This window comes from Gobio gobio (genome assembly GCF_949357685.1).
Source record: "Gobio gobio genome assembly, chromosome: 4".
Classification (NCBI taxonomy): Eukaryota; Metazoa; Chordata; class Actinopteri; order Cypriniformes; family Gobionidae; genus Gobio; species Gobio gobio.
The window spans coordinates 26,334,032-26,358,589 of NC_137100.1; the positions used below are offsets into that span (position 1 = coordinate 26,334,032).

At 38.0% G+C, this 24,558-nt stretch overlaps 1 protein-coding gene across 4 annotated transcripts in view; it reads left to right on the plus strand.

The window, feature by feature from the left end:
* arb2a (ARB2 cotranscriptional regulator A) overlaps positions 1 to 24,558 on the plus strand; it is a 227,044-nt gene that overhangs the window by 161,735 nt on the left and 40,751 nt on the right. For 2 of the 4 annotated variants that reach the window (XM_079813951.1, XM_079813950.1), the window contains exon 11: positions 22,515 to 22,949. The exons of the other annotated variants lie outside the window; for them this stretch is intronic. In XM_079813951.1, the coding sequence (XP_079670077.1) occupies positions 22,515 to 22,552 (38 nt within the window). In that variant the 3' untranslated portion in view covers positions 22,553 to 22,949. Of the gene's footprint in view, positions 1 to 22,514; positions 22,950 to 24,558 lie in introns of those variants that run through there. 4 annotated transcript variants of the gene reach the window in all.

Consider the following 24,558-nt stretch of genomic DNA (forward strand, 5'->3'; position numbering starts at 1 on the left):
CAGCATTATCTCAATGCCTGGCATCTGATCAAACTAATTGACAGTATAATTGTTTAAAGCACAGTTTCCCTCTCCTTACACACATATGTTTTTACACATTTTGTATTATTGATAAGCAAATATTTAGTATGTTTAAGCCATTTCCCTATTGGCACCACTAGCTGATCCCCACAATGAAGTTGATTTGAGGTTTTACGTGTGATTCCCACACACAGTCCTTTTTGCACTGTGTGTGGCTCTGTTTTCATGATAGCTATGCTGGTTTCACTTATGCAGGTGGGTGATGGCAAGACATAGAGAAGCTTGTCTGTTACACTTAATCATCTATGAAGCCATGCTGGTTCCAGCTTATCATGCTGGTATTTTGTATGCTCGTGTGTGTGGATATATGCACATGTGTGTTTGGAAAGGGAAGGTCTTCTGACATCTCTGTTTTTTTGTTCCCAACGTGATAAAACTTGGAGCCTCTTCCCACCCGCCTGGATTTTTCCCTTTATTTTTTGTCCCTTCCCCTCCTTTCCCCCTTATTCAAAAGGAATCTTCAGTGGAAGGTCAGTGAGTCTCAGCATTGGCAGAGCTCAGGGAGACTGGCAGCATTTTATCAGTTAGCACCACACTAAAGCCAGTTGAAATATGCAGATAAACTGGAACAAATCTCCTGAAAAGCCCCCTGGTCCGCCAGCACTGGGTGAGGGGAGTTGAGCCTTATGCCCACACTGACCCACAGTCAGACGCTCTAGGTGCTGTAGCCAATTGCCAGCACAACTGAACTGAACAGTGGAGGAAGCCTAGACAAGCATTTGGATAGATTACAAGCAGAAACAATGCCAATGTCGGGCTACAGTCTCTCTCTCTCTCTCTGTGTGTGTGTGTGTGTGTGTGTGTGTGTGTTTGATCGAGCCGTCTGGCCCCGATGGGCTATATCTCAAACCTGTGATGTGTGTATCATGTTTTAAACCCGGGTGCAACATGATATTAGTTTAAAGGGGCGGTCACACCAAACTTTTGTGTTTCATTCACCTCCATTCATAAGCACACAAAACCAAGAGAATGTATGTAAGGATATGCAAAGAATTATTTTCTTACACTGCGTTCAAGTTGACCTGACAAATTCTTAGTCAAAAGATGATTTATATAAATTTCATAAACTTCTTGATTGATGATCAAACTCATTTTAGTTATTTTTTTCTCATTAGGTTACGTTTAGAATTTTTTTAATTCATTTTAAATTGGTTATTTTTATTGTATAATTATTTATTATGCAACATATGTATTAGTATATCAATGTTTAACAATCTCTAATCAAGAACTTTTTTGAAATTGATCAAAAGTGACAGTAAAGACTGTAGTGTTACAAAATATTTCTATTTCAAATCAATGCCTTTTAAACAAAGGTATCACGTTTTCCACAAGAATATTAAGCAGCACAACTGTTTTCAACATTGATAATGATAAGAAATGTTTCTTAAGCATAAAATCAATATATTAGAAGGATTTCTGATCGTGACACTGAAAACTGGAGTAATGATGCTGAAAATTCAGCTTGTTAACAAATGTTGAAATAGAAAACTCTTATTTTATATTTTGTAATATATGTTTACTCTATTTTTGATCAAATAAATTCAGCCTTAGTGAGCAAGACACTTCTTTCAAAAAATATCAACACCCCAATTATTCAGCTTATACTACGGTGTGTAGGACAACGCTGACAAGAAGTTTATGTGCATGTGAACGTTTTTGTGTGTGTTCATATTTTTCTATCCCGGTGTGGGCTTCAACCTGAATGCACACTGACTCATTGGGACTTGTCACCGTAGGGACCTAAATTAAGGTCCCCATGAAGAAACAAGCTTATAAATATTATTTCTTTTTCTTCTTTTTTTGAAAATGTAATAATGCAGAAAGTTTTGTGTGATGGGTAGGGTTTGTGTAAGGGGATAGAATATACAGTTTGTACAGTATAACAACCATTACGTCTATGGAGAGTCCCCACAAAAATAGTGAACCAGACAGTGTGTGTGCATGTTTGTATGGGACAGAGAGTGGGAGAAAGAGAGCATACTTTCCATAGATAATAAAATGTAATTTAGTTTCATTTTGCATATACTGTATGTATAGGGTGTAATGGTACACAAACATGGCGGTTCGGTACAAACTTCGGTTTTTGAAGTCACGGTTCGGTACGTGTTACTGCAGGGAAGGAGTAACTAAACACAATTTTGCTTATTTTTTCTTACTTTTTTAATTAAAAAGTGGTTTATTGAACTAATTATATGTCTCTTTAAATAAATGTAATTATAATGAACATTTTCTGAAGGATAAAAAAATATCTGAGCAAATGCTCTATATATATATATAGGGAGCCATTTCTTGCGCATTACTATAATATTAAAGGTTAACAACAGAGCCCAAACTATTAAATTGAGTTTCAATTTATTTTTAGATATAATAATAAACACCCCCCAAAAAAAAACATGTAAACTGCATATAAGGCAGGGTTTGCATTAACTTCTCCAATTCATTTTTGAAATATAACCATTTACACAGTTACTGTCATAACTTTTCATATATTAAAATAATTAAGAAATGCTTCCCTCTTGATTATTTATATATATATATATATATATATATATTATGCAACATACTGATGCAAATATTATACTACATTAAAATATTTAAATTAAACATATATTATGTTATTCTAAAGATGTTTATCAATATATCAATGTATATATTACTAATAGCCCTGGAGTGGGACATCTTACCCAGTTGCATATATTCACTGTCCAAAATCATTTTGGCAGTTTAAAAACTAGTGTGAGCACCCCTTATTTGTAAAAAATAAAATAAAATAAAAATCTCTCACATTAACATCTCACTCAGATCAAACATGTGCTGTGACACCGTAGCCCCTCAAGCAAGTGGTAGTAATATCTCTGGAACATCTGAACACTCGCAATTTTGCTTCATGCCGTTCCCATTAAATCCAAGTGTTTGAAACACAGGCTCTCTTTTGCTTTACCTGGGTTAAGATGAGATTACTCATTGCTTGAACCGATCATTAATTACAAAGAGAACTGTGTCCAGTATGTAAACAGTGATTAATTGTTAACAAAAGTTAGTTAATGCGTACCTGAACTGTAATTATCTGTTCTGCACCACTACAAGAATCCCAACACAGGTGGGTAATTAACCCTAATTGCATTTACAATGTGAGGATCACAAGAGCAGAGAATAACTTTGTTTAAAAAAATAAGCCTCCTTTGATGTAGGACTAGATATTTGTCAGTTGATTTATTCACAACTCTCTATTTTTTTCTCTCTCTCTCATTATGTCTTTTTGTCTTTTTCACCTTTCATGGTTTGAAGCGGAGTTCTTTTTAAATCAGCTTTGTTTCAACTTCATGAGCAAGACCCTGAAACAAAGTAATGCAGTTTTAATGGGATTTAGTTGCCTTTAAAAAAAAGTCTGATTTGAACATTCTATGAATTGTCTAACTTCATCTTGGTTCTCCTAAAACGTCCTAATAAAGATGTTTTTGATTGAAACTGTTGGCATGCAGTCGTTTGGCCCATTTGTGTAAGTTCACTGGTGCATATTGCTGACGTATACAATGTCAGTGGTCCATGTATTTTGCTCAATGGAGAGTCACTGGCGCATGTTGCATTCAGTCTATAGACTAGCTTTATTCAGTGGTCCACAGGTCCCAGTGTCTCTATGTCATTGAATGCCTTTGACCATGTACCCCTGATGCAGCAAAATCCACTTGTTTGATCTTCCATTGTGAATGACAGATCTCCACTTGTACTTTCCCACCCTCCTTTCAAGTGGATGCTGGTTTTGGTCTGGATTTCCTGGAAAAATTCATGACCTTGAACTTTGTGACTTTTTTTATTCAGCACATTTTTGTGACCAGCTCACAAATAATTGGCTGTCTTAAAGGGATAGTTTACCCAGAAATGAAGATGATCCCATAGTTTACTAACCTTTAAGCCACCCTATGTGTATAAGACATTCTTCTTTCATTCTGCTCACTTATATTAATAAATGTCCTGGCTAATCCAAGCATTATAATGGCAGTGAATGGCAGCCCAAAATTAATAATTAATAAATGCCTTCTGAATTGAATCGATGGGTTTGTGTAAGAAAAATATCCATATTTAAAACTTTACAATGTAAAATATCTAGCTTCCGCCAGACCACCTTCCGTATTCAACTTATGAAAAAAGTGTAAAGCCTCTAGCAGTTCAAAATGCTTATGCTACGTCCGATGTCATCGTCGTGCCAGTTGCGTTTTTTTTCGTAAGTTGAACATGGAAGGGGGTCTGGCGGTAGCTACATATTTTACTTTATAATGTGTTAAATATCGATTTGCTTCAGAAGGCCTTTATTAAACCCCTGGAGCCGTATGGATTACTTTCATAATGTATGGATGCACTTTTTAGGCTTTAAATTTTGGGCTGCCATTATAATGCTTGGAAGAGCCAGGACATTTTTTTTTTATATAACTCCGATTGCATTCGTCTGAAAGAAGAATGTCATATACACCTAGGACGGCTTGAGGATGAGTAAATCATGGTGTAATTTTCATTTTTGGGTGAACTATCCCTTTGTTTGCCGTCTGGATCTGAATGTTCCTAGTATGAACATTACAGCGATTTAAATAATCAGTAATTTAGCAGATACTAATTTCAAAGCAACTTAATGTTGTGTTGTTTGTTTCACTTTTTTTACTCAGGTTGTTTTTTTTCCACTAACAAAACATGCACAAAGTGGCACTTTCATCTGCTGTGGATGTTTCGCAGGAGATACAAAAAATACAAGCTGCTCACTGAAGTCAATTTCCTCCGAGACGAGCAGCAATAAGAAATGCATGCTGTAACAAAATAATGGGCAAATTAAAGGAATATTCCAGGTTCAATATCTACTACATTTGTGGCATAATATTGATTACCACAAAACGTAATTTCAACTCGTCTCTCGCTTTCTTAAGTAAATAAAATGAATAAATAAAGGTTATGATAAGGCACTTACTAGGGAAGTGAATGGGGCCTTTTTTTAGGATTTAAAAGCAGGTACAGCTTGTAATTTTTAAAGCACTTACACTATTCCTTCTATTAAAACAGTGTTATTTGAGATATAAAGCTAAAGCCTTTTAGGATTGTCATGACAATGGTAAAGTGGAAAAATTTTTACATAATTACACAGAAAAGATTAGCTATTTTTTCACATGTTACAAAATCACCTTTTGAAATGAGTATTTTAATGTTTACAGATTAGCCCCTTTCACTCCCATTATAAATCTCTCACTCTAACCCAAATTATTGCTTTTTGAAGAAGACATTTTTGTGATCTGCATTATGACAAAAAAACTGTTGATTGATCTTAAAGACACAATATGTAATTTTTTGCTGCTAGAGGTCACTTATTCAAAGGCGAAAACAAAGGCTTAGCTTGATGACGCCTTGATTTTCGCAGAGCTTTAATTATGCCGCAGACGACCGCTTATGTGGGGTAACGCAGCGCTGTTTTATCATATTAGGTACATTTGAGTGTGTTGAAAATTATGTTATGTCACTGTGTGCATTCGCTCGGCAGCTACTATGAGACACTTGTTGCACACTGCAATAAGTTAGATCGATATTAGGCATGGTAAAACATGGTACTCGTGGTAAATCAATAAAACGAGATTCAATCAATAAGACTAACTGTGTTGAGCTATATAACAATGATTCGTTTTCTGTCGATGAATGTATCTAAACAGTTGCTCACCTGTCTAATAAAACACATAATATATTAAAGTAAAAAAAATATTATTTTGATAATTTCTACAAAATACAGTGCATCCAGGAAGTATTCACAGCGCTTCACTTTTTCCAAATTTTTTGTTACAGCCTTATTCCAAAATGGATTAAATTCATAATTTTTTTCCTCAATTCTACAAACAATACCCCATAATGTCGTGAAAGAAGTTTGTTTGAAATCTTTGCAAATTTATTACAAAGAAAAAAAGAAAAAATCACATGTACATAAGTATTCACAGCCTTTCCCCTGACACACAGCTGTCTATATAAGGTCCCACAGTTAACAGTGCATGTCCGAGCACAAACCAAGCAATGAAGTCCAAGGAATTGTCTGTACCTCCGAGACAGGATTTTATCGAGGCACTGATCTGGGGAAGGGTACAGAAAAAATTCTGCAGCATTGAAGCTTCCAATGAGCACAGTGGCCTCCATCATCCGTAAATGGAAGAAGTTTGGAACCACCAGGCCAAACTGAGCGATCGGGGGAGAAGGGCCTTAGTCAGGGAGGTGACCAAGAACCAGATAGTCACTCTGACAGAGCTCCAGCGTTTCTCTGTGGAGAGAGGAGAACCTTCCACCAATCAGGCCTGTATGGTAGAGTGGCCAGACAGCACATGATAGCCCACCTGGAGTTTGCCAAAAGGCACCTGAAGGACTCTCAGACCATGAGAAACAACATTCTCTGGTCTGATGAAGCAAAGATTGAACTTTGGCCTGAATGGCAAGCGTCATGTCTGGAGGAAACCAGGCACTGCTCATCACCTGGCCAATACCATCCCTACAGTAAAGCATGGTGGTGGCAGCATCATGCTGTGGGGATGTTTTTCAGCGGCAGGAACTGGGAGACTAGTCAGGATCGAGGGAAAGATGAATGCAGCAATGTTCATCCTTGATGAAAACTCAGATTGGGGCGAAGGTTCATCTTCCAACAGGACAACGACCCTAAGCACACAGCAAAGATAACAAAGGAGTGGTTACGGGACAACTCTGTGAATGTCCTTGAGTGGCCCAGCCAGAGCCCAGACTTGAACCCGATTGAACATCTCTGTAAAGATCTGAACACCCCTATCCAACCTGACGGAGCTTGAGAGGTCCTGCAAATAAGAATGGGAGAAACTGCCCAAAAATAGTTGTGCCAAGATTGTAGCATCATACTCAAAAAGACTTGAGGCTGTAATTGGTGCCAAAGGTGTTTAAACAAAGTATTGAGCAAAGGCTGTGAATACTTCTGTACATGTGACTTTTTTTCCCCTTCATTTTTTTTAAAAATACGTTTGCAAAGATTTCAAACAAACTTCTTTCATGTTGTCATTATGGGGTATTGTTTGAAAAAATTATGAATTTAATAAATTTTGGAAAAAGGCAGTAATATAACAAAATGTGGAAAAAGCGAAGCGCTGCGAATACTTTCCGGATGTACTGTAAAAATTGAGGGTGATTTCATATGATGCTATTGATAAGCAACGAATTTAAACATTTGGGATAATGTAAGTACACAAGTCAACAAAATATATAACATTGTTATATCATTGTTATATAACATCCTTTATATATTCAAAATAAATCTATTTCAGTATCCTTGCATTAAAAGCAGTTCACTTCTGAAAATTAGGCCATTTATTATTATTATTATTATTATTATTATTATTATTATTAATTATACATCATTGTTATTTATACATATTTTAGTGCTAAATTCTGATACCCCTCATTTTGCCCATTTTATTTCCATTTAAATTAATGTTCTTTTTTTATTTGTATACATGTATACAGATATGGAGATTTGTTGTCGTTCACCCTTCTATTTTACCAGAGAACCCATGAGGAAAGTATCAAGTTGTTATCAATATACATATTGACACTATACCACAGTGCAGCGACTCCCTGTGTTTCCTTTTTCTCAATTTCATGCTCTTTTTATAAGTCCCATTGGTGGAGCAGAATGAAAGTTTGATGGCGTTTTTGTGCAGTCGACTATAATTTTTCACGGCTGCTCTCCCTTGTCGGGGATCAGAAGACATGGCCTTCATTTTCTATTCCTCTTCAAAAATGTCTTTTTCTATTCCTCTTTAAAGCCTAAACATCTTTGATCCGTTTGCTTCATGGGATGAGTGGCAGGGCCTGACCCACTTGGCTCTTGGCTTTATGTAATGAGCCCTCCGATTAAAGAGCGCACCATGCAGGAACATTGTGCTGTATATAGAGTTTTATGTCATCTCATCCCACGCTCACTGTTTGCCTGTCTGTCTCTCTCCTTACACCCTCGGACATTTTGTCAATCTCGAGATGGGATCACATAGCAAACAAGAGGCAAGTTGTTGTACTGGATTATACGTTGATGTTGCATATGTGCGCAATTTGGAAAAAAACTAATATTGAAACAAATTCTAACTGTGATATGATAAATATTTAACATTTTCATATTGGTTATACTGCTTAGATGTCAAGGCTAAAATCACATAAAACAGTAGTGCCCATGTTCATCATCTAAAACAAGTGGTTACGTTTTGCCCATGTTCTACTGCTAGTAGAATGAGTAAGTCCTCTACTCAGAACTAAACTAAAAAAATATTTATTGCTTTCACATTGTACTTTGATTTGAAGGTTATACTATATTTTTTATTAATCAAATATCACCCTTTTGCATACTAGGCCTTATTGTAGTTTCAGTTTTATTTAGATGAATTGTGAAGCTTTAGTTAGGAGAGGAGATGTGCTTCTATTAGGAAGGCAGCAATTAAAGAGGATGGTGCGTCTATCCTCTTTAAAACTGCTTGTTGGATAAACAAGCCTCTCTGTCTATATTAAACTTGTGCATTGCACTAAGTATGTTAAGACTGAAATGCCATCCATATGGCCTTCATAGCCTTCACATCTTCACTGTCCAGATCAGAACTTGACAGATCCTGTGAAATAACTTGAGTTTCTTTGAATCCCAATCACAACTTGATCCATAACAGCTTTACCGTTGTGAGGTAAGCTTCCACCAGATCACAGTCAGTTAGCATTGCTCACTATCCTCCAACCAGTCAATACATGCAACCTTTTATGTTGTTGAAGATACATTTATCAGAGGTTTGAATCAGCATACGGCTTTGTTGTTTACGTTTAGAATTTGGAGTAAAAAAAAACATTCGACTGTAAGCCGTGAATGGTGTGTTCGCTTCCCTTTTCAAGGCAGAAATCAATATGCTGTGCATGTGTCCTCGTGGGAGAATGGAAGACACATTTTGTCTCTTTGTGTGTGTGGCATAGTGTACTGTCATAATGAGTCTATAGGGTAGACTCGTTTTATCCAGGCTATTGTGATTGAAGCCTTAGCTGTCGGAGGTAAAAAGCTTTCGCCGTCCTTTAACATTCCCAGTCTTTTCTTTTACAACAACCCTGCTCTTCGCTGTACCACAGACCATTTATTTATGTAATTATACATTTTGTTTAAAATAGGGACTAGTTGCTGAGCCACATGGGTCAAGTTGGACATGTAGTTGTTGTATCAATTTCTCAATTCCTTTCTACTTTCACAAAATGTACAGCACATAAATCTCACATAATTTATAGGGCATTATTACATTTTGTAATTTTGCTACTTGAACACATTTTTACTTCTAAGAATTATTTGCAAAGTCTGTTTCCTAACCTCACATTCCATCTGGGCTGTATTCATCATGCCTTAAAGTGTGGGATGAGCTGGTGCGAATTGAAAGAGTTCAACAGGGTTCAATGAAAAATGGAACAAAGTTCTGCAACATCAACCATTTTGTAATCACATTATCATCCCAGACTTGACCATGAGGCCTTCTGCGTATTACCGCAAATTAGAGGTCAACATTTGCCCCTCAACTACTGTTAACCAGTGAAGAGGCAATGTTGGCAGCGTCTTTTCTATATTTGATTCATGTTTGAGATTCTGGTAGAGGGTAAGTGCTGCACTAGAATGTGATTTCAAAATAAATCTTTTCTTTCTCTTACTTTGATTCTGTTTTCATATCATGAGGAGTATGCCGCTTAAAACCATGTTTTTATTTAAAGTGCTCATTAAACATTTGTGTCTTTTAAATGTACTGTGAAACGGCATTTCAGGCAATGGTAGATCAGAATTTCTAGAATGAATTGTAAAAACTCAATATTTTTTTGTTACTGGTTTTGTTGTTTTTAACGAATATACAAAAACATATTGATGAGTGAATGATGAGTTTAAAAAGTCAATGAGTGACCACACTTTTGTTTAACCCTCAAATTCATACCTCGGGTCCCGGGACGTCATTGATTACCCTCTTCCTCACTCATTTTTTTGAAGTTAGACATTAACCTCTTTAGTATTTTTCTGCACAACAATAATTGAATAAGTGCAATTAATCTTTATTCCACAAGGTGGAAATGTCTGATACACAATGATGAAGTGACGTTTCACTCATAGTTAGTGCAGGCAGAGAACAAAAGAATAGGAAGTATCATCAGCAAAACGCAATCAAATATTAGTGTATCTGTCACTTGATGGTGGATCTTATGAATAAGCTGTCAGCGATCAAAATATTGATTTTGAGGATAGTTTTGAGAATATGTTTGAGATCGGGAATATGAGCCAGATACTGAATGTACTGGTAAATGAGCTCTGACGAGGACAGTGACGATGGTATAAAACATCCGCTCAAACTGAACTCTTCCAAGCTCCAAAAGATAACAAAATAAGCTTTATTTTATTCTTCAGTAATTGTTACTCTAATATCAAGAGAGTTTTATATTATCACGACAGGTAGAGATCCATCCGTGTTAGATATAGATTCGGGTCACTAAAGACCCGAATATGTAATAATGATTTATGCATTTAAGGGTTAAACATGTGGTTTCCTGGTACAAACCAAGCTTCTTTACACAGTAGTGTACATACTATTGACCACCATGCTTTATCACGTAGTCAGACAGAGGGCAGCGACAGATTAGGAGCTGGGGACATGGATCTCATTGAGCCAAATGGTGAGCCCTATAGCTAAAGAAGAGGATTAAACCAAGACCCTTAACCCTGCAGATGGACAGCAATCACGTACCTCCATTGGTATCAAGCTCTAGCATTTTGATTATGATGTATAAATGCTGCATTTCAACAAAACTTACAATTCAGATTCCCAAGATTGCATTTTTTCCTATCTTTTGTGCTAGACGGGGGACAACCCTCTGCCCCTTCAGTGAACTTTAAGGAGGTTATTTAGGGTAAGACCTGATCATCAGATTGTTTCCTATGTTTTTCTTCAGGATTTGCTGCTAGTTACTTCCAGAGCTGTGAGACACTATAGATATCATTAGCGTTCAAGCTATGGCTTGAGGGAAAGGATTAGGAGTTTTCTCTCCAACATTGAACCTGTTACACGTGAAAACAAACACTCTCATGGAAACACAAGGGGCGAGAGAAATGGAAGGGGGGAAAACTGCATTGGACAGCAAATTACATACTCAATACAATTTGCTGCTTTGACGTGGTGTTGCTTGGTTATTGTCTCACGGTGCACATCAGCAAATATGAATGTCCTGCAATGCATACAAACTAGCATTGCTTAGCAGCAATTTAAAGAGACCGTTCAGCCCCAAATTTTAATTCTGGCATCATTTGCTCACAAAAAAACTAAAGAAAATAAATAAGAGAAGATATTTTGAAAAATGTACTTGTCGCTCTTTTCCCTGTAATTACAATGACCTGAAGTTTAATCACAGTCAGTTTGAGTGAATTAAACATTCAGGTCGATTTTGTGAACTTAATCACCCAATTCCTTGAAAAGGAATGATTTATTGAAGAATCTGACATTCAGATTTACCTCAGATTTTCAGAATTATGATACTTTCATGTTGCCTTTAGTATATCCACGAGATGTCTTTTTGCTTGAAATCTACATTCATTGTAATTGTATAGAAACGACCAGCATATTCTATAGTATTTTTTTTGTCTTATACTGAAAAAAATTATTATTTATAGTTTGCATATAATATACTGTAAATATTTTGATGCATGGTTCTGCTTTCTAGTAGTTACATCAGTGTCAAGTGTTTTTTGTTACATTTTTTTAACCAATCCTTTAAAAAATGAATAAAGTATTATGTCGAAGTGAACATCTTGCCCAGCCGTCTTTGAGCTCTCCCAGCACAAAGTTAACATTGACAAATCTGTTGATCCGTAGTGGGTTTGTTAGCACTCAGATGCACAGAAGACAGTGTGGGAGAACTCCTTATTATCAGCAGCAGTCTGCTTCTATCAGTCCATCAGCGCAAATAAATGGCTCACTGACGAGCCCCTGCCACGCCGCGCAACACAACTGTCAACATCTACTCACTCCTTTCTGACAGGGGCCCCATCTGAGGATATTAGACTTATTATTTCCATTTTTTTTCCCTTTCACATCCTCCTGCAACAGCTCTCCCCCTTTTGCCTCAGAAGAGATGTGCTATGAGTGTGTTTCATGCAACCAATTTATTACATTTGGAGACTAATGGGGCGCTTTGCTTTGACAGCTTTTGATAAGGGAGGGTGAGAAGTCTCTGCTTCTGCCGAGGGTTATGGGAACTGCAGGAGTCATGATAATTACTATCAAAGCAGCAGTAATGCACATAATAAAATACTCCGTTTGAGAACACAAATCAATTAATTAGGACCCGATGTGTCATCCCATGTTATGTCGTGGTGGTGTTTTTTTTTTTTTTTTTAGGCTGCTTCATTTTTTTTTAAAGATAACATTTAGTGCATCTAGTTAAATTTCAGCACATGTTTTGATGCGTGTGCAATTGTGGCGTGCACCAGCCCCACCTCCCCCACCGTCTGTGTGATCTTTTTTTTTTTAAATAAAATTTGAATTTAATGAAATGCACATTTAATATGATTGTTATAGAAAACAGTGGGCGAGGGGGAAAATGCACAAGAATGCAATGAGAATATATTAAGATTGTACATAATTGCACATGATGATTAGAGAAGAAACATCCTTGAACGTCCTTCAGCTCCATAATCAGCCTGAAAATTAAAATATTTATTTGTTTCCCTTTTTGCTGGAAAAATAGGATATTATTTATATAATTATGTAAACAACACTGAACCCCCCCCCCCCCTTTCTTCAGCGAGCTTTAGAGCGCAGTAGTGACCTTGGCTCGTCTCCCACTCTTAGGCTTGACAGATAAAAACTTTATTAAGCGTCAGCGGGACGAGACGCAAACCGCCCGTGACACCCGTGTGCATTGAGTATTAGGGAAATATCGCAATTAGCGGCTGATTTCCTACAGCTAAAGCGTTGAGAAGAAGGGTAATAAGCAAGGTTTGTTTGTGGCCTGGAAAGCCATAATTATAAACTGCTTTGAGAGCGCTGTGCTCATTGTGGCTCGGCGTAATGAGATAGGCTGCACTGATCCCTCCATGATGCTGTTAGCTGTAATCCCAAGTCTTCTCTTCCTCCCACACCCTACAGCCCTGCAGGGCCTGCTGCCACCCCAGGTGCCTCCTCTCAGACGCCGCCCTTTGGTGCACCCTCCGACAAGCGCCGACACGGCTTGATTGTGAAGAGGCTTCAGCTGAAACATGTGAAATGCAAATGATGTCTGTTTTAGTGCTCGCCCTTTTGTGATAAAAGAGTCCACAAGAAGGTCAAGATAGACTCAGACCCAGTTAGCTTCAAAGTATTCGCTTGCGAATATATTTAATATATTTCGTGGCTTTATATCTGTGGGCAGACGAGGCTCGCGGTAACACACCTGTCAGTGTGTGATGTGTTAAAGCCTCTCTGTCCTGTGAGGAGTTGGCAGGAATGCGCTCTCCCTAGCTGTCTAATCGCAATGACCCCCAAATGGCCCACCTTATCACCTCTCCCTCTGAGAGACAAACAGAGAGTGAGTGGAAAACATGGCCTTCGCTGCATGTGTTTGAGTGGGTTTAGGACTTATCTAATCAGCAGGGGGTTTGCTGTCCATCCCCTCATGCACAAGCACTCACCATCCTGCTTCGGCTCCAACGCCGTATGTGTGTGCGTGTCTCTGTAAACCTAAGAGTAAGCTTGGTGAGTTTTCGGTAGCTGAAGGTATTTGTGCAATAAAGTCGGTCCAAACCTGTGTGACTTTCTTTCTTCAGTGGAGCACAAAAGATGATATGGTGAAAAATAGTTTCTGTTCATATAATGAAAGTCAATGGAGTCCAGAGGTGTTTTGAACACCAATGACTTTCATTATATGGACAAAAGAAAGAGTTGAAACATTCTTCAAAATATCTTCTTTTATTTACTTTCCCTTGAAATATTAACCTGAATGAATGCTTACTATAAAATAGCTCTGTTGATTCATTTGAGAATGGAATCACTCATCTGACCAAATCCATGGTGCTGTATAATCCATCTTTGTTGGCCTTGTGCTGTTCTCGGAAATATTCTATTCTGCACATCACGGCCAGCACTAAGGGAAACAACGGCTTTATCAAGTACGGTTTAAGAATGCCTCGCCCTCTCTAGAAGAGTAAGTGAGTCTGGCGCCAGCCTCTGCTTAAAACGCCCAGGAAACATTGTAATGAATTGTGCAGGGCTACTATTGGTGGGTAATTAGTATAGCTTACATCGCAGATGAGAGAGTCAAGTCTAGGTCAGAAAAAAGACTTCAAGGGTCTTAACGGGTTAAGGTTGGAGGCCAAACTCTCCCCTTTGCCTTTAATCGGATGCCATACCTAGACAGATTTGCAGAGATTCAGAAATCTGCACTGACCTTTGACCATGAAGTGTCGTTTCTGGTCACATGTCGGTTGGGCTCCTGCTGGAATCGACAGCAGCCTTGGGGCAGGGTGGGTCCTTCCAGGGATGTGTTATAGCCGGAGTTGGGCTGTTCCTCACCCCTTACACCCCAGCAACTCCAGGACATAAATGGAATGCTACAGCTCTGAGGCTCTGTTTGCTAAGCCTGCCCTCTGTATGTCCATGTTCATTCAAACTCAGTCATTATGATATTTTCACTCAAAGAAGTGCGCGAGTTGATGAGCACTGAAAGTTATCCATGAGTTAGCAGTAGTTGGCGTTCACAATGACTCCAATTGTAGATGGGGTAAAACAAAGGCCAGCTTTAAAATGGAATTCACACTATGTTCTATATTTTATTTCTCTCTTTTTTGCATGAAGGTTACAAGGCACATCCAACATTATTTTTCCCACATCTTAAATGGGTGAATTCCAAAACATATACTACCATAATTATATTTTACCTGCTATTCAGCTGTAATTTAAGTTATTTCCTCAAATATTTAAAATAATAATTCATTATATTAAATATATATAAATGACTAGAGGTCAATGACACAGCACCCTGAAATGAAATAACATGAGACAAGCTTCTGCTTTGCTTGTTTTACAAAGCTGTCAGTTGCTCACATGAAATTGAGTCCAATGGCATGAGTTAGGGCCTCCCACTAGATCTCTCACATTTAATCCCAAATTAAACTCTGATCTCCTCATCCGTGTGGTATTTTTGTGCAACATAACAGTGTTTCTTTGACCTCATTCACCTCTTCCATCTTTATCCATGCCTGCATTTTTTTTCTGGAAAATGATATTACAGAGTTTAGGTCATCATCTTCTTTTATGCCTTGCTACTGTAATCCTATTTTCTGTGTCATCTGGTGGTGTCAGCAGATGGTGGTCTGGGGAGGCAGTTTGACACCCAACTCACAGCTGTCTGGCCGGCCTGACAGGCCTCCTTTGTCTCTCAGTCATCACTCCAGAATGGTGCCTCTCCGCCTCATTGTGTCTCTATTTAACCCCCTCTCTTTTGGAGTGTTTCTACTAAAATGTGTGTAATATATGCAGTAACATAACTGCCAAAGTTCTCCAATCACAAATAGGAGTCTCTTTTCTTTTCGCCCTTATGGTCTGTATGTTGTTGTTTTTTTGCGTCGTGGATTGCCATCTCTCTCTGTTTCTCTCTGTGGCTCACCCTCATTTTCTCCCTGTGTGTTAATGAAAATGTTAGAGTTCGATAGAGAGAAAGAGAGGGGGCTCAGTACGGCCCCCTGCAGAATCCCGCGCTCTGGCTTGCTTCCATGCCCATGGTCGCTTGGCTTTACTTAGTTCCAGCTCAGTGCCTGCGGCAGGCTGAACAAGCTCAGCTTTAGATTGACCCCATGGCCCAGGGCCACTCCTACCTCATTCCTATGATTATCTTTGATATTCTTTTTCTCTCCCTCTTTTTTATCTTCTCTTTTTGTTGCCGTTCCCTCCCCCTCCTGGAATATCTTTATAACACTTCATTACAGAATGAATTTGTCAAGTGAACACTATAGTGACGGTGGGCAAAAAAGACTTGAGAACGAGACAGATAACTATGCGTTCTCAGCAGGTTTGTAAGAAAAACATTAATATAGGAAGGGAGGATGGGGGTTTCAAAATCACTACTGAATTCAAATAATGTCACCTTTTTTCTCACCTTCAAATTGTATTTTAGATTTGTACAAGAAACTGTTGAGAAATGTTCTCATATTCTCATATTTGTGGATCACTCTCTATTCTCACTCATCATCATTATGTAAAAATCATTATCCCTAATTTGAACAACATTAATTTAATTACATTGCATGTGTATTGAATTGCCCTGTTGGTCTGGTTCTATCTATCCATCCATCCATCCATCCATCCATCCATCCTCCAAATAGCAACTAAACATCTAAAAGTATCTTTGTTTTTAAGTTTTCTGAGAGGAGTACCTATCTCTGATCGCTTCTCGCGCTTCCCCTCAGCACAAGTTTGGTATCGTTTTAAAGGATTAGTTCACTTCAAAATGAAAATTTCCTGATAATTTACTCACCCCCGTGCCATCCGAGATGTTTTTTGTCTTTCTTTCTTCAATTGAAGTTTTTTTTAGGAAAACTTTTAGTTTTTTTTCTCCACAAAAAAGACTTCAATGAAGAGTCTGAACCAATAAAATGTGCTGACTCAGACAGCGCGTGATCCCAATATACACACATACACAGAATTACAGTATTTCAAAATATCTGTCAAATATTCATGCAAACATTATCTGTTATGTCTTAAATGAACGGTTAACTGTTGGGGAAAGCGTCTGATGTGTAACAGATTAGATCTTAATATAAAGACTGTCTGTTAAAATATAAGTAAATAAATGTTTGGTTAATCAAACAATTGTGGTATCATGGGAAAAAAAGGTTGAATATATATTTTTCCTATGGATATTTGGTTTTGACTTGGTGTGTGCCAAAGTTGATGTTATTACCAGGGATTTTAAGGTATGGTTGCTAGGTGATTTTGTTTTGGAACCTTCATCAACCTTCACCACTTGATTTTTCTAAAAATTGACTTTGCTGACTCTATCGACTTCAAACAGGTGTAGCTCAGTCATTTTTTTGTCTGATTCCAACAAATCATACATTAAGATTTTAGAAAATTTGCTCATTGTGACAAATTTTGCCAGCACAGGTCACATTATTGTGTATATATATATATTTTATATATATATATATATATATATATATATATATATATATATATATATATATATATATATATATATATATATATATATATATATATATATATATATATATATATATATATATATATATATATATATATATATATATATATATATATATATATATATATATATATATATATATATATATATATATATATATTAGATTAGATTAGATTAGATTCAACTTTATTGTCATTATACAAGTACAAGGCAACGAAATGCAGTTTAGGTCTAACCAGAAGTGCAATAGCAGCAAGTGCAGGATATACAACGTTTGCATAAGTGCAGGACATGGATATGTACTGAGTATATATAAATATGTCTATAAATAGAGAGATGGTTATTACTATAAACAGAATTTACAGGTGAATATGTACAGTGAATAATATACAGATGGTTAATACTATAAACAGAATTTACAGGTGGATATGTACTATGAATATAATATAATATACAGATGGCTATTACTATAAACAGAATTTTACAGATAGAGGTATACAATGATATGTTAGGCTAAAATGAGGAATATGGCAGTGGATTAAGGTAGTGCAATAAATTATGGACAGAAGCTATCCGAAAAAAAAGTGTAAAAGTGCAGTGGAAGTGATTGCATATTACAGTTAGAAGTACGGTGCAAAATACAAATGTAAACAGTAGGTACTGTAAATAACAGTCGGCAGTGCAAATGAGCATAATCCAGTTACGGTGTGGTAGTGCAAAATGAATAAGTAAACAGTTGTTACTGTAATAAAGAGTCGGTAGTGCAAGTAACAAAGTGAAGGTGGATGTGAGGTAGGAGAGTTATCAGTATATGAGGGGAGTGGATCAGCGGGGGTTTGAGTTCAGTAAGGAGACAGCTCTGGGGAAAAAACTGTTCTTAAGTCTGCTGGTCCTGGTCCGGTGGATCCTGAAACGCCTGCCGGAGGGCAGGAGAGAAAACAGTCTGTGGGCTGGGTGAGAGGAGTCCTTGAGGATGCTGCAAGCTCGATGCAGACAGCGTTTCCTCTGGATGTGCTCGATGGCAGGCAGTGGAGTCCCTGTGATGCGCTGGGCAGTTTTCACCACCCGCTGCAGTGCCTTGCGCTCCGCAACAGAGCAGCTTCCATACCACACTGCCACACAGTTGGTCAGGATGCTTTCTATTGCGCAGCGATAGAAGTTCACCAGGATAGCCGAGGAGAGCTGATTCTTCCTCAGTGTCCTCAGGAAGAAGAGGCGCTGGTGAGCCTTCTTGACCAGGCTGGAGGTGTTGGTCGTCCAAGACATGTCCGCCGAGATGTGGATCCCCAGGAACTTGAAACTGGAGACACGTTCAACAGCCATTCCATTGATGTGGATGGTGTCGTGTGTGCCTCTTGACTCCTTCCTGAAGTCCACGATGAGCTCCTTCGTTTTGGTGGTGTTGAGGAGCAGGTTATTATCAGCGCACCATGTGGCCAGGTGCTGGATCTCCTCCCTATAGGCAGTCTCATCGTTGTTGCTGATGAGACCAATCACCGTTGTGTCGTCCGCAAACTTGACGATAGAATTAGATCCATACACAGGCTTGCAGTCGGCGGTGAAGAGGGAGTAGAGAAACGGACTTAGCACACAGCCCTGTGGTACACCAGTGTTGAGTGTGATGGATGTGGAGCAGGTGAGTCCTGAACGAACATTCTGGGGTCTGTCAGTTAGGAAGTCCAAAATCCAGTTGCACATTGAGGTATTGATGCCCAGGTCTCCAAGTTTGGCTATTAACTTGGTTGGGATGACAGTGTTGAATGCTGAGCTGAAGTCAACAAACAGCATGCGTGCGTAAGTGTTCTTATTGTCCAGGTGAGTGAGCACAGAGTGCAGTGCCATGGAAACGGCATCCTCTGTGCTCCTATTGCTGCGGTAGGCAAACTGGTGTGAGTCCAATGTGGATGGTAGAGAGTCTTTTAGGTGTTCCAGGACCAGCCGCTCAAAGCACTTCATGACGATGGGTGTGAGTGCTACAGGGCGGTAGTCATTAGGGCACCTCGGGTTAGAGTGTTTTGGCACTGGCACAATGGACGTGCGTTTAAAGCATGAAGGTACAGCTGCTTGGGCAAGAGACAGGTTGAAAATGTCTGTAAAAACCTCAGCGAGCTGCTCCGCACATGCCCTGAGAACACGACCAGGGATGTTGTCTGGTCCAGCAGCCTTGTGCGCGCTGATCCGGCTCAGTGACTTGCAGACATCTGTGGAGGAGAGTGTGATTGGTGGGTCAGCTGAGGGTTTGAGCTTGGTGGCAGTTTCTCTGTTGTCTCTTTCAAAACGAGCGTAAAAGTGATTTAGCTCGTTCAGGAAGTTGACATCAGTGGCTGCGGGGGTGGAGTGGGTGGGTTTGTAGTCACTGATGGCCTGGATGCCCTGCCACATGCGTCGAGGGTCAGAGTTGGAAAAGTGACCCTCTATCTTTAGCTTGTAGCAGTGCTTGGCCTTTTTGATGCCCCTCTTCAGGTTTGCTCTGGATGCGCTGTAGGCTTGTGCATCTCCTGATCTGAAGGCAGTATTGCGTGACTTCAGCAGGAGTCGCACTTCCCTGTTCATCCATGGCTTCTGATTTGGGTATGTGGTGATCTGTTTCTGGGTTGTAACACTGTCAATGGTGGTATTGATATGATCCAATACAGAGGAGGTGTAGGAGTCAATGTCCGTGTGAGCGCCACTGGTGGCTTGAGAAGCAAACACACTCCAGTCTGTGTGTAGAAACCTTTCCTGGAGTGTGGAATCAACCCCCGCAGGCCACACCTTGATGGTCTTCACTGATGGCTTCACACGGTTGATGAGGGGTGAATATTTGGGGATGAGGAACAAAGAGATGTGGTCTGACTGTCCCAGGTGGGGGAGGGGTGTCGCAACGTAAGCTCCCGCCATGTTTGTGTACACGTGGTCTAAGGTTTTGTTTCCTCTGGTGTGGCAGGAAACATGCTGGTGAAACTTGGGTAGCACTGACTTTAAGTTTGAATGATTAAAGTCACCTGCAACAATAAAAGCAGCTTCCAGGTGATCAGTCTGTTGTTTACTGATGGCTGCATGAAGTTCTTTCATAGCAAGCTTGGCATCAGCATCCGGGGGAATATAGGCTGCAGTTATAATGGTGGAAGTGAACTCTCGCGGCAGATAAAACGGTCTACATTTAACCATGAGAAACTCCAGGTTAGCTGAACAATGACTCCCAACAATAACAGAGTTTGTGCACCAGGCTTTGTTAATGTAAATGCACAATCCACCACCTCTGGTCTTACCGGAGCCATCTAATGTTCTATCCGCCCGGAGCGTGTGGCATCCCGCTAGCTCAATAGCGGTGTCCGGTATTCCGCCGTTTAGCCAGGTTTCCGTGAAGATTAGGACGTTACAGTTCAAAAGTTTCTTGCTGTGTGTGATGCTGAGTCGAATCTCCTCCATTTTGTTCACTAGCGACCGTACATTGGCAAGGAAAATACTGGGTAAAGAGAGCCGATGTGGGGTAAGCCTTAGCTTTAGCCTTAGCTTAGCTCTCAGACCACCGCGTATTCCCCGCCTTTGTTTACGATCTCGGCGCCGCCTGCGAGCACTTCCGCCCGGCCGGGCAGAGTGCATAGCCTCGGGTGTTCTAGCGATCTCAGGAAGGAGTCGAAGATTGTCCATAAAACTGTCGGAAATTCGCAAACCAATATCCAAAATCTCACCACGGGTGTACGATGTTAAGGCACAACTATTCTGAACGAACAGACCCGAGATGAGCAGGAAAAATACCGCAAAATTGCAGAATCTGGAGAGACCCAGAGCCTCGCGAACTACTCGCGCCGCCATCTTGGGTGATCTATATATATATATATATATATATATATATATATATATATATATATATATCTATCAATTATGTATTTATTTTATTATAGTTTTTGCTCATGTTTAACTGTTGCTTTAACAAATGTCTCATTCGTTATTGATTATGAATCTGAATTCATATACACATATCAATATGCTGTATGGGGTCAGTGCAAAGGGTCACCTATCTTAAGGCATTTCAGGAGCCCAGAGAAGTACTTCCCTCAAATGAACCACTATAGTAGCTCTAATTGACATCAGTTGACTTGTAAATCAGCGCTAGGGAACTTTTGACCTGTATATTTATGGCCACTATACTCTTAAACTTAAGTTTGCAAAACAAGATGAAATTACAGGAACATACTTTTTTTTTCATATTATATGTCTCATGCTTTTTTAGGCACTCACCAGTATTGTATTGTTAGGAACACTATAGTAATCTTATTTTATAAATCTAAATTATTTTCTCTTGGATTTACAGACGGAAGGATACATACTGATACTGATGTATTTAGAATGACAATGTATTAGCAAATAGTGAGAGGAATTGTTTCTCCCTCTGCCCTCTGCCTATCTCGTGCAATAAATAATGACAGAAGAAATATTCCAAATGAAATATTTTACTTGCAGTATAATGGGGTTCTGTGATGTTTGTTATAAGTTTATTTAAATTTGTTTGTTAAAGTTAAAAAAGGTAAAGGGTAAACGGTGATTATGCAGTCAATAAAATCTTTGGGCCTAAATTTAAGATTTATGTATTTAAATTGCATATAAAATTTCCATTCATTTGGATTACACAGTTTTAACATAAAATAATAAACCTAATGTGATGAATATTTGTTAGTCATTCATACATACATACATACATGCCTGTTTCTTACCACTTTATGTAAGATTTCTGCACTCAAAACAATGCATTTAAAAGCATAAAACGTTTAACAAAAACAATTAATTTGATAGTTTAAACATATGAACATTGTTAAAATATGGCTATCTGTTCAACAAGCGATGAATGAAATGTATGAGATTAAATGTTTTATTAATACAGTTTATTAATACTGTAACAACATTTCGGTTTCAATTATGTTTGACTGACAAATGTGCAGTACATTAAGTTTTTTTTTTTTTTTGTAATTGTTGTTAAGGTCTGTTAATGTGTGATTTAAATGGCTATAATTACAATTATTTTCCTCAGAAATATTATCCTCCCCCTAAAATTCACTTAATAGAGGTATTGGTATTGAAACCTGGATTGATACTGTTTGCTATCGGATCTAAAGGAATCTGTAAAGAAATGCTCCTTTGGTGGTTGAATCACTTTGTTCAGTTTGTTTGTTGGGTCATGTGGTGAGCTTTCCTCTGGTCTGTGTGCTGTGTGCACGTGTGTGTGTTTAATTGCTCAGGTTCCAGTCGTCAGACAGCTTGTCCGTGCACTGAGTGAACTGTCCCAGACATGCTGCGTGAGGTGTTTGTCTGTTGTGCAGAGACAATCAATACTCCTCCATTTAAAGAAGTCTAAGGTCAGGCCCCTGCACTGATAATGTGAATTGTTTTGTTAGATAGTCAAAGGTCAGATAATAATTATTTTTTTTCAACCGCTTCCCGTCTGGAATTGATCAGTTTCATCTCCTGGTGAGGACGAGTACTGCCATCAGCTAACTTATCTTAACTTACTGCACATCTTACTGTAGGCTATACCAGTTTTGTTGATAAAAGCTACATTTTCTTGAGGTACATATGTACATTATAGTGTGGCTGTATATGACTGTGAGCACTTTTGACAATGTACTTTTTTTTTAATGGAAATTACATCTTTGGAATAAATTACCTGACTTGTTTGTTTGTTTTTGCTGAGGCTAATTTCATAGTTTCCATTTTGTGTATAAAATCACACAATTAAATATGTTCACAGGTTTGCATTATAAAAAAAAAAAAAAAAAAAAAAAATGTTAATGGAAATGACTGCACAATAAACTATTTAAAAATAATATTAATGGGTTTTTTGCTTATATTTGATTTCATCTTAAGCTCTAAAAGTAAAAAAAAAAAATTATATATATGATAAACACTTTAAAAACAATATCAAAGTTTTGATAAATGATCCCTGAGGGACAGTTTATTTCTTAACTCTTTCTTTAATTATCACATTTAGCAAATATTCGGTTACACTTTATTTTAAGGTGTCATTATTACAGTGTAATTATATATTTAAGTACTGAGCAGTATTAATTAACAACATATACTTACTATAGGGTAGGATTTGGGCTTGGTTGTGGGTTAGTTGTAATTATGCTTAATTTACTATTACTATGGTAAGTACATGTAAAATATGTAACTGTAAAATAAAGTGTTACCAAATATTCTTATAATAAATGTTCATCGTTTTAAATCAAATGTATGTAGATATGAATTTAAAACAATAAAACGTTTGAAAATTATTAAGGCACTGTGAAACGTTTCAGTGCGACCATCATATAAAAAGAAAAATGTTCTGTTTTCAGTAAAATCGACCTCTGGGTCATAAGCTGTCATTATCGAAGAAGCACTATACGTTTTTGTATCCATATGTACAGAACAAACTTGGCTTTCTTGTGTTTTGCATATAAGTATAAGTAGGCCCTACTAAGTTTAAATGTATGTCTGTGACATAATATGTGAAGAATATGTGAAATAATGGAGGTTAGTGGGTGAAGAGGTCTCACTCACTGCAGTCTCAGTGTAAGAGAGGCCTGAGCTACGCTTCATCATTAAAGCATTAGTGCTCCACACAGGTGGCTGTTTGTTTATCCACATAATCAAAGTCAGATGGAAAAGCACACAAATAGAGGGAGAGTCTTGCTAGTGTTGTGTCTGCTGCCGTGTTACACAGACGATAACAAAAAATATTTAAAAAGACAGTTGTATTTGTTAAAGTGTTTAGTGGGGCACCTGCACTGGCAGGGTTTGATAGGCATTCATTTACTTACACTCAAGAAAATAAATGTATTGAATAAATTAATTCATGTATTATATAATTTAATAATTTCATTTTGAATATAATAAAAGCATTTCAAGTAGGAAGTAATGGGTATGCACAGTGTGTTTATGTAGGTGTATAAACTTTATAGGTTCCCATCTGTTACTCAAAGTGGTTGATATGATTTGCCTGCATAGGATGAAATTAACATTTGTAAATGTTGTTGGTTGTTTTAATTGCTTCAGGCATCACTGAGATGTCTGTTAGACGTGTCTTTTATGTCTGCTTTAGTTTTCATGCATACCAGCTGTTTGAAATTATGAATACAAAAAGTATTTCATATATGTATACCGTCCTAAAATGGGAAGACGTTAGGAAGGTGAGCTACAATTATGCAATATATATATATATTTTTTTTTTTCTTCAAACAACAAAAATACCAAGAATTCATATTTTATAGAAAAAAAGAAATGGGAAAACCAATTGGCCTG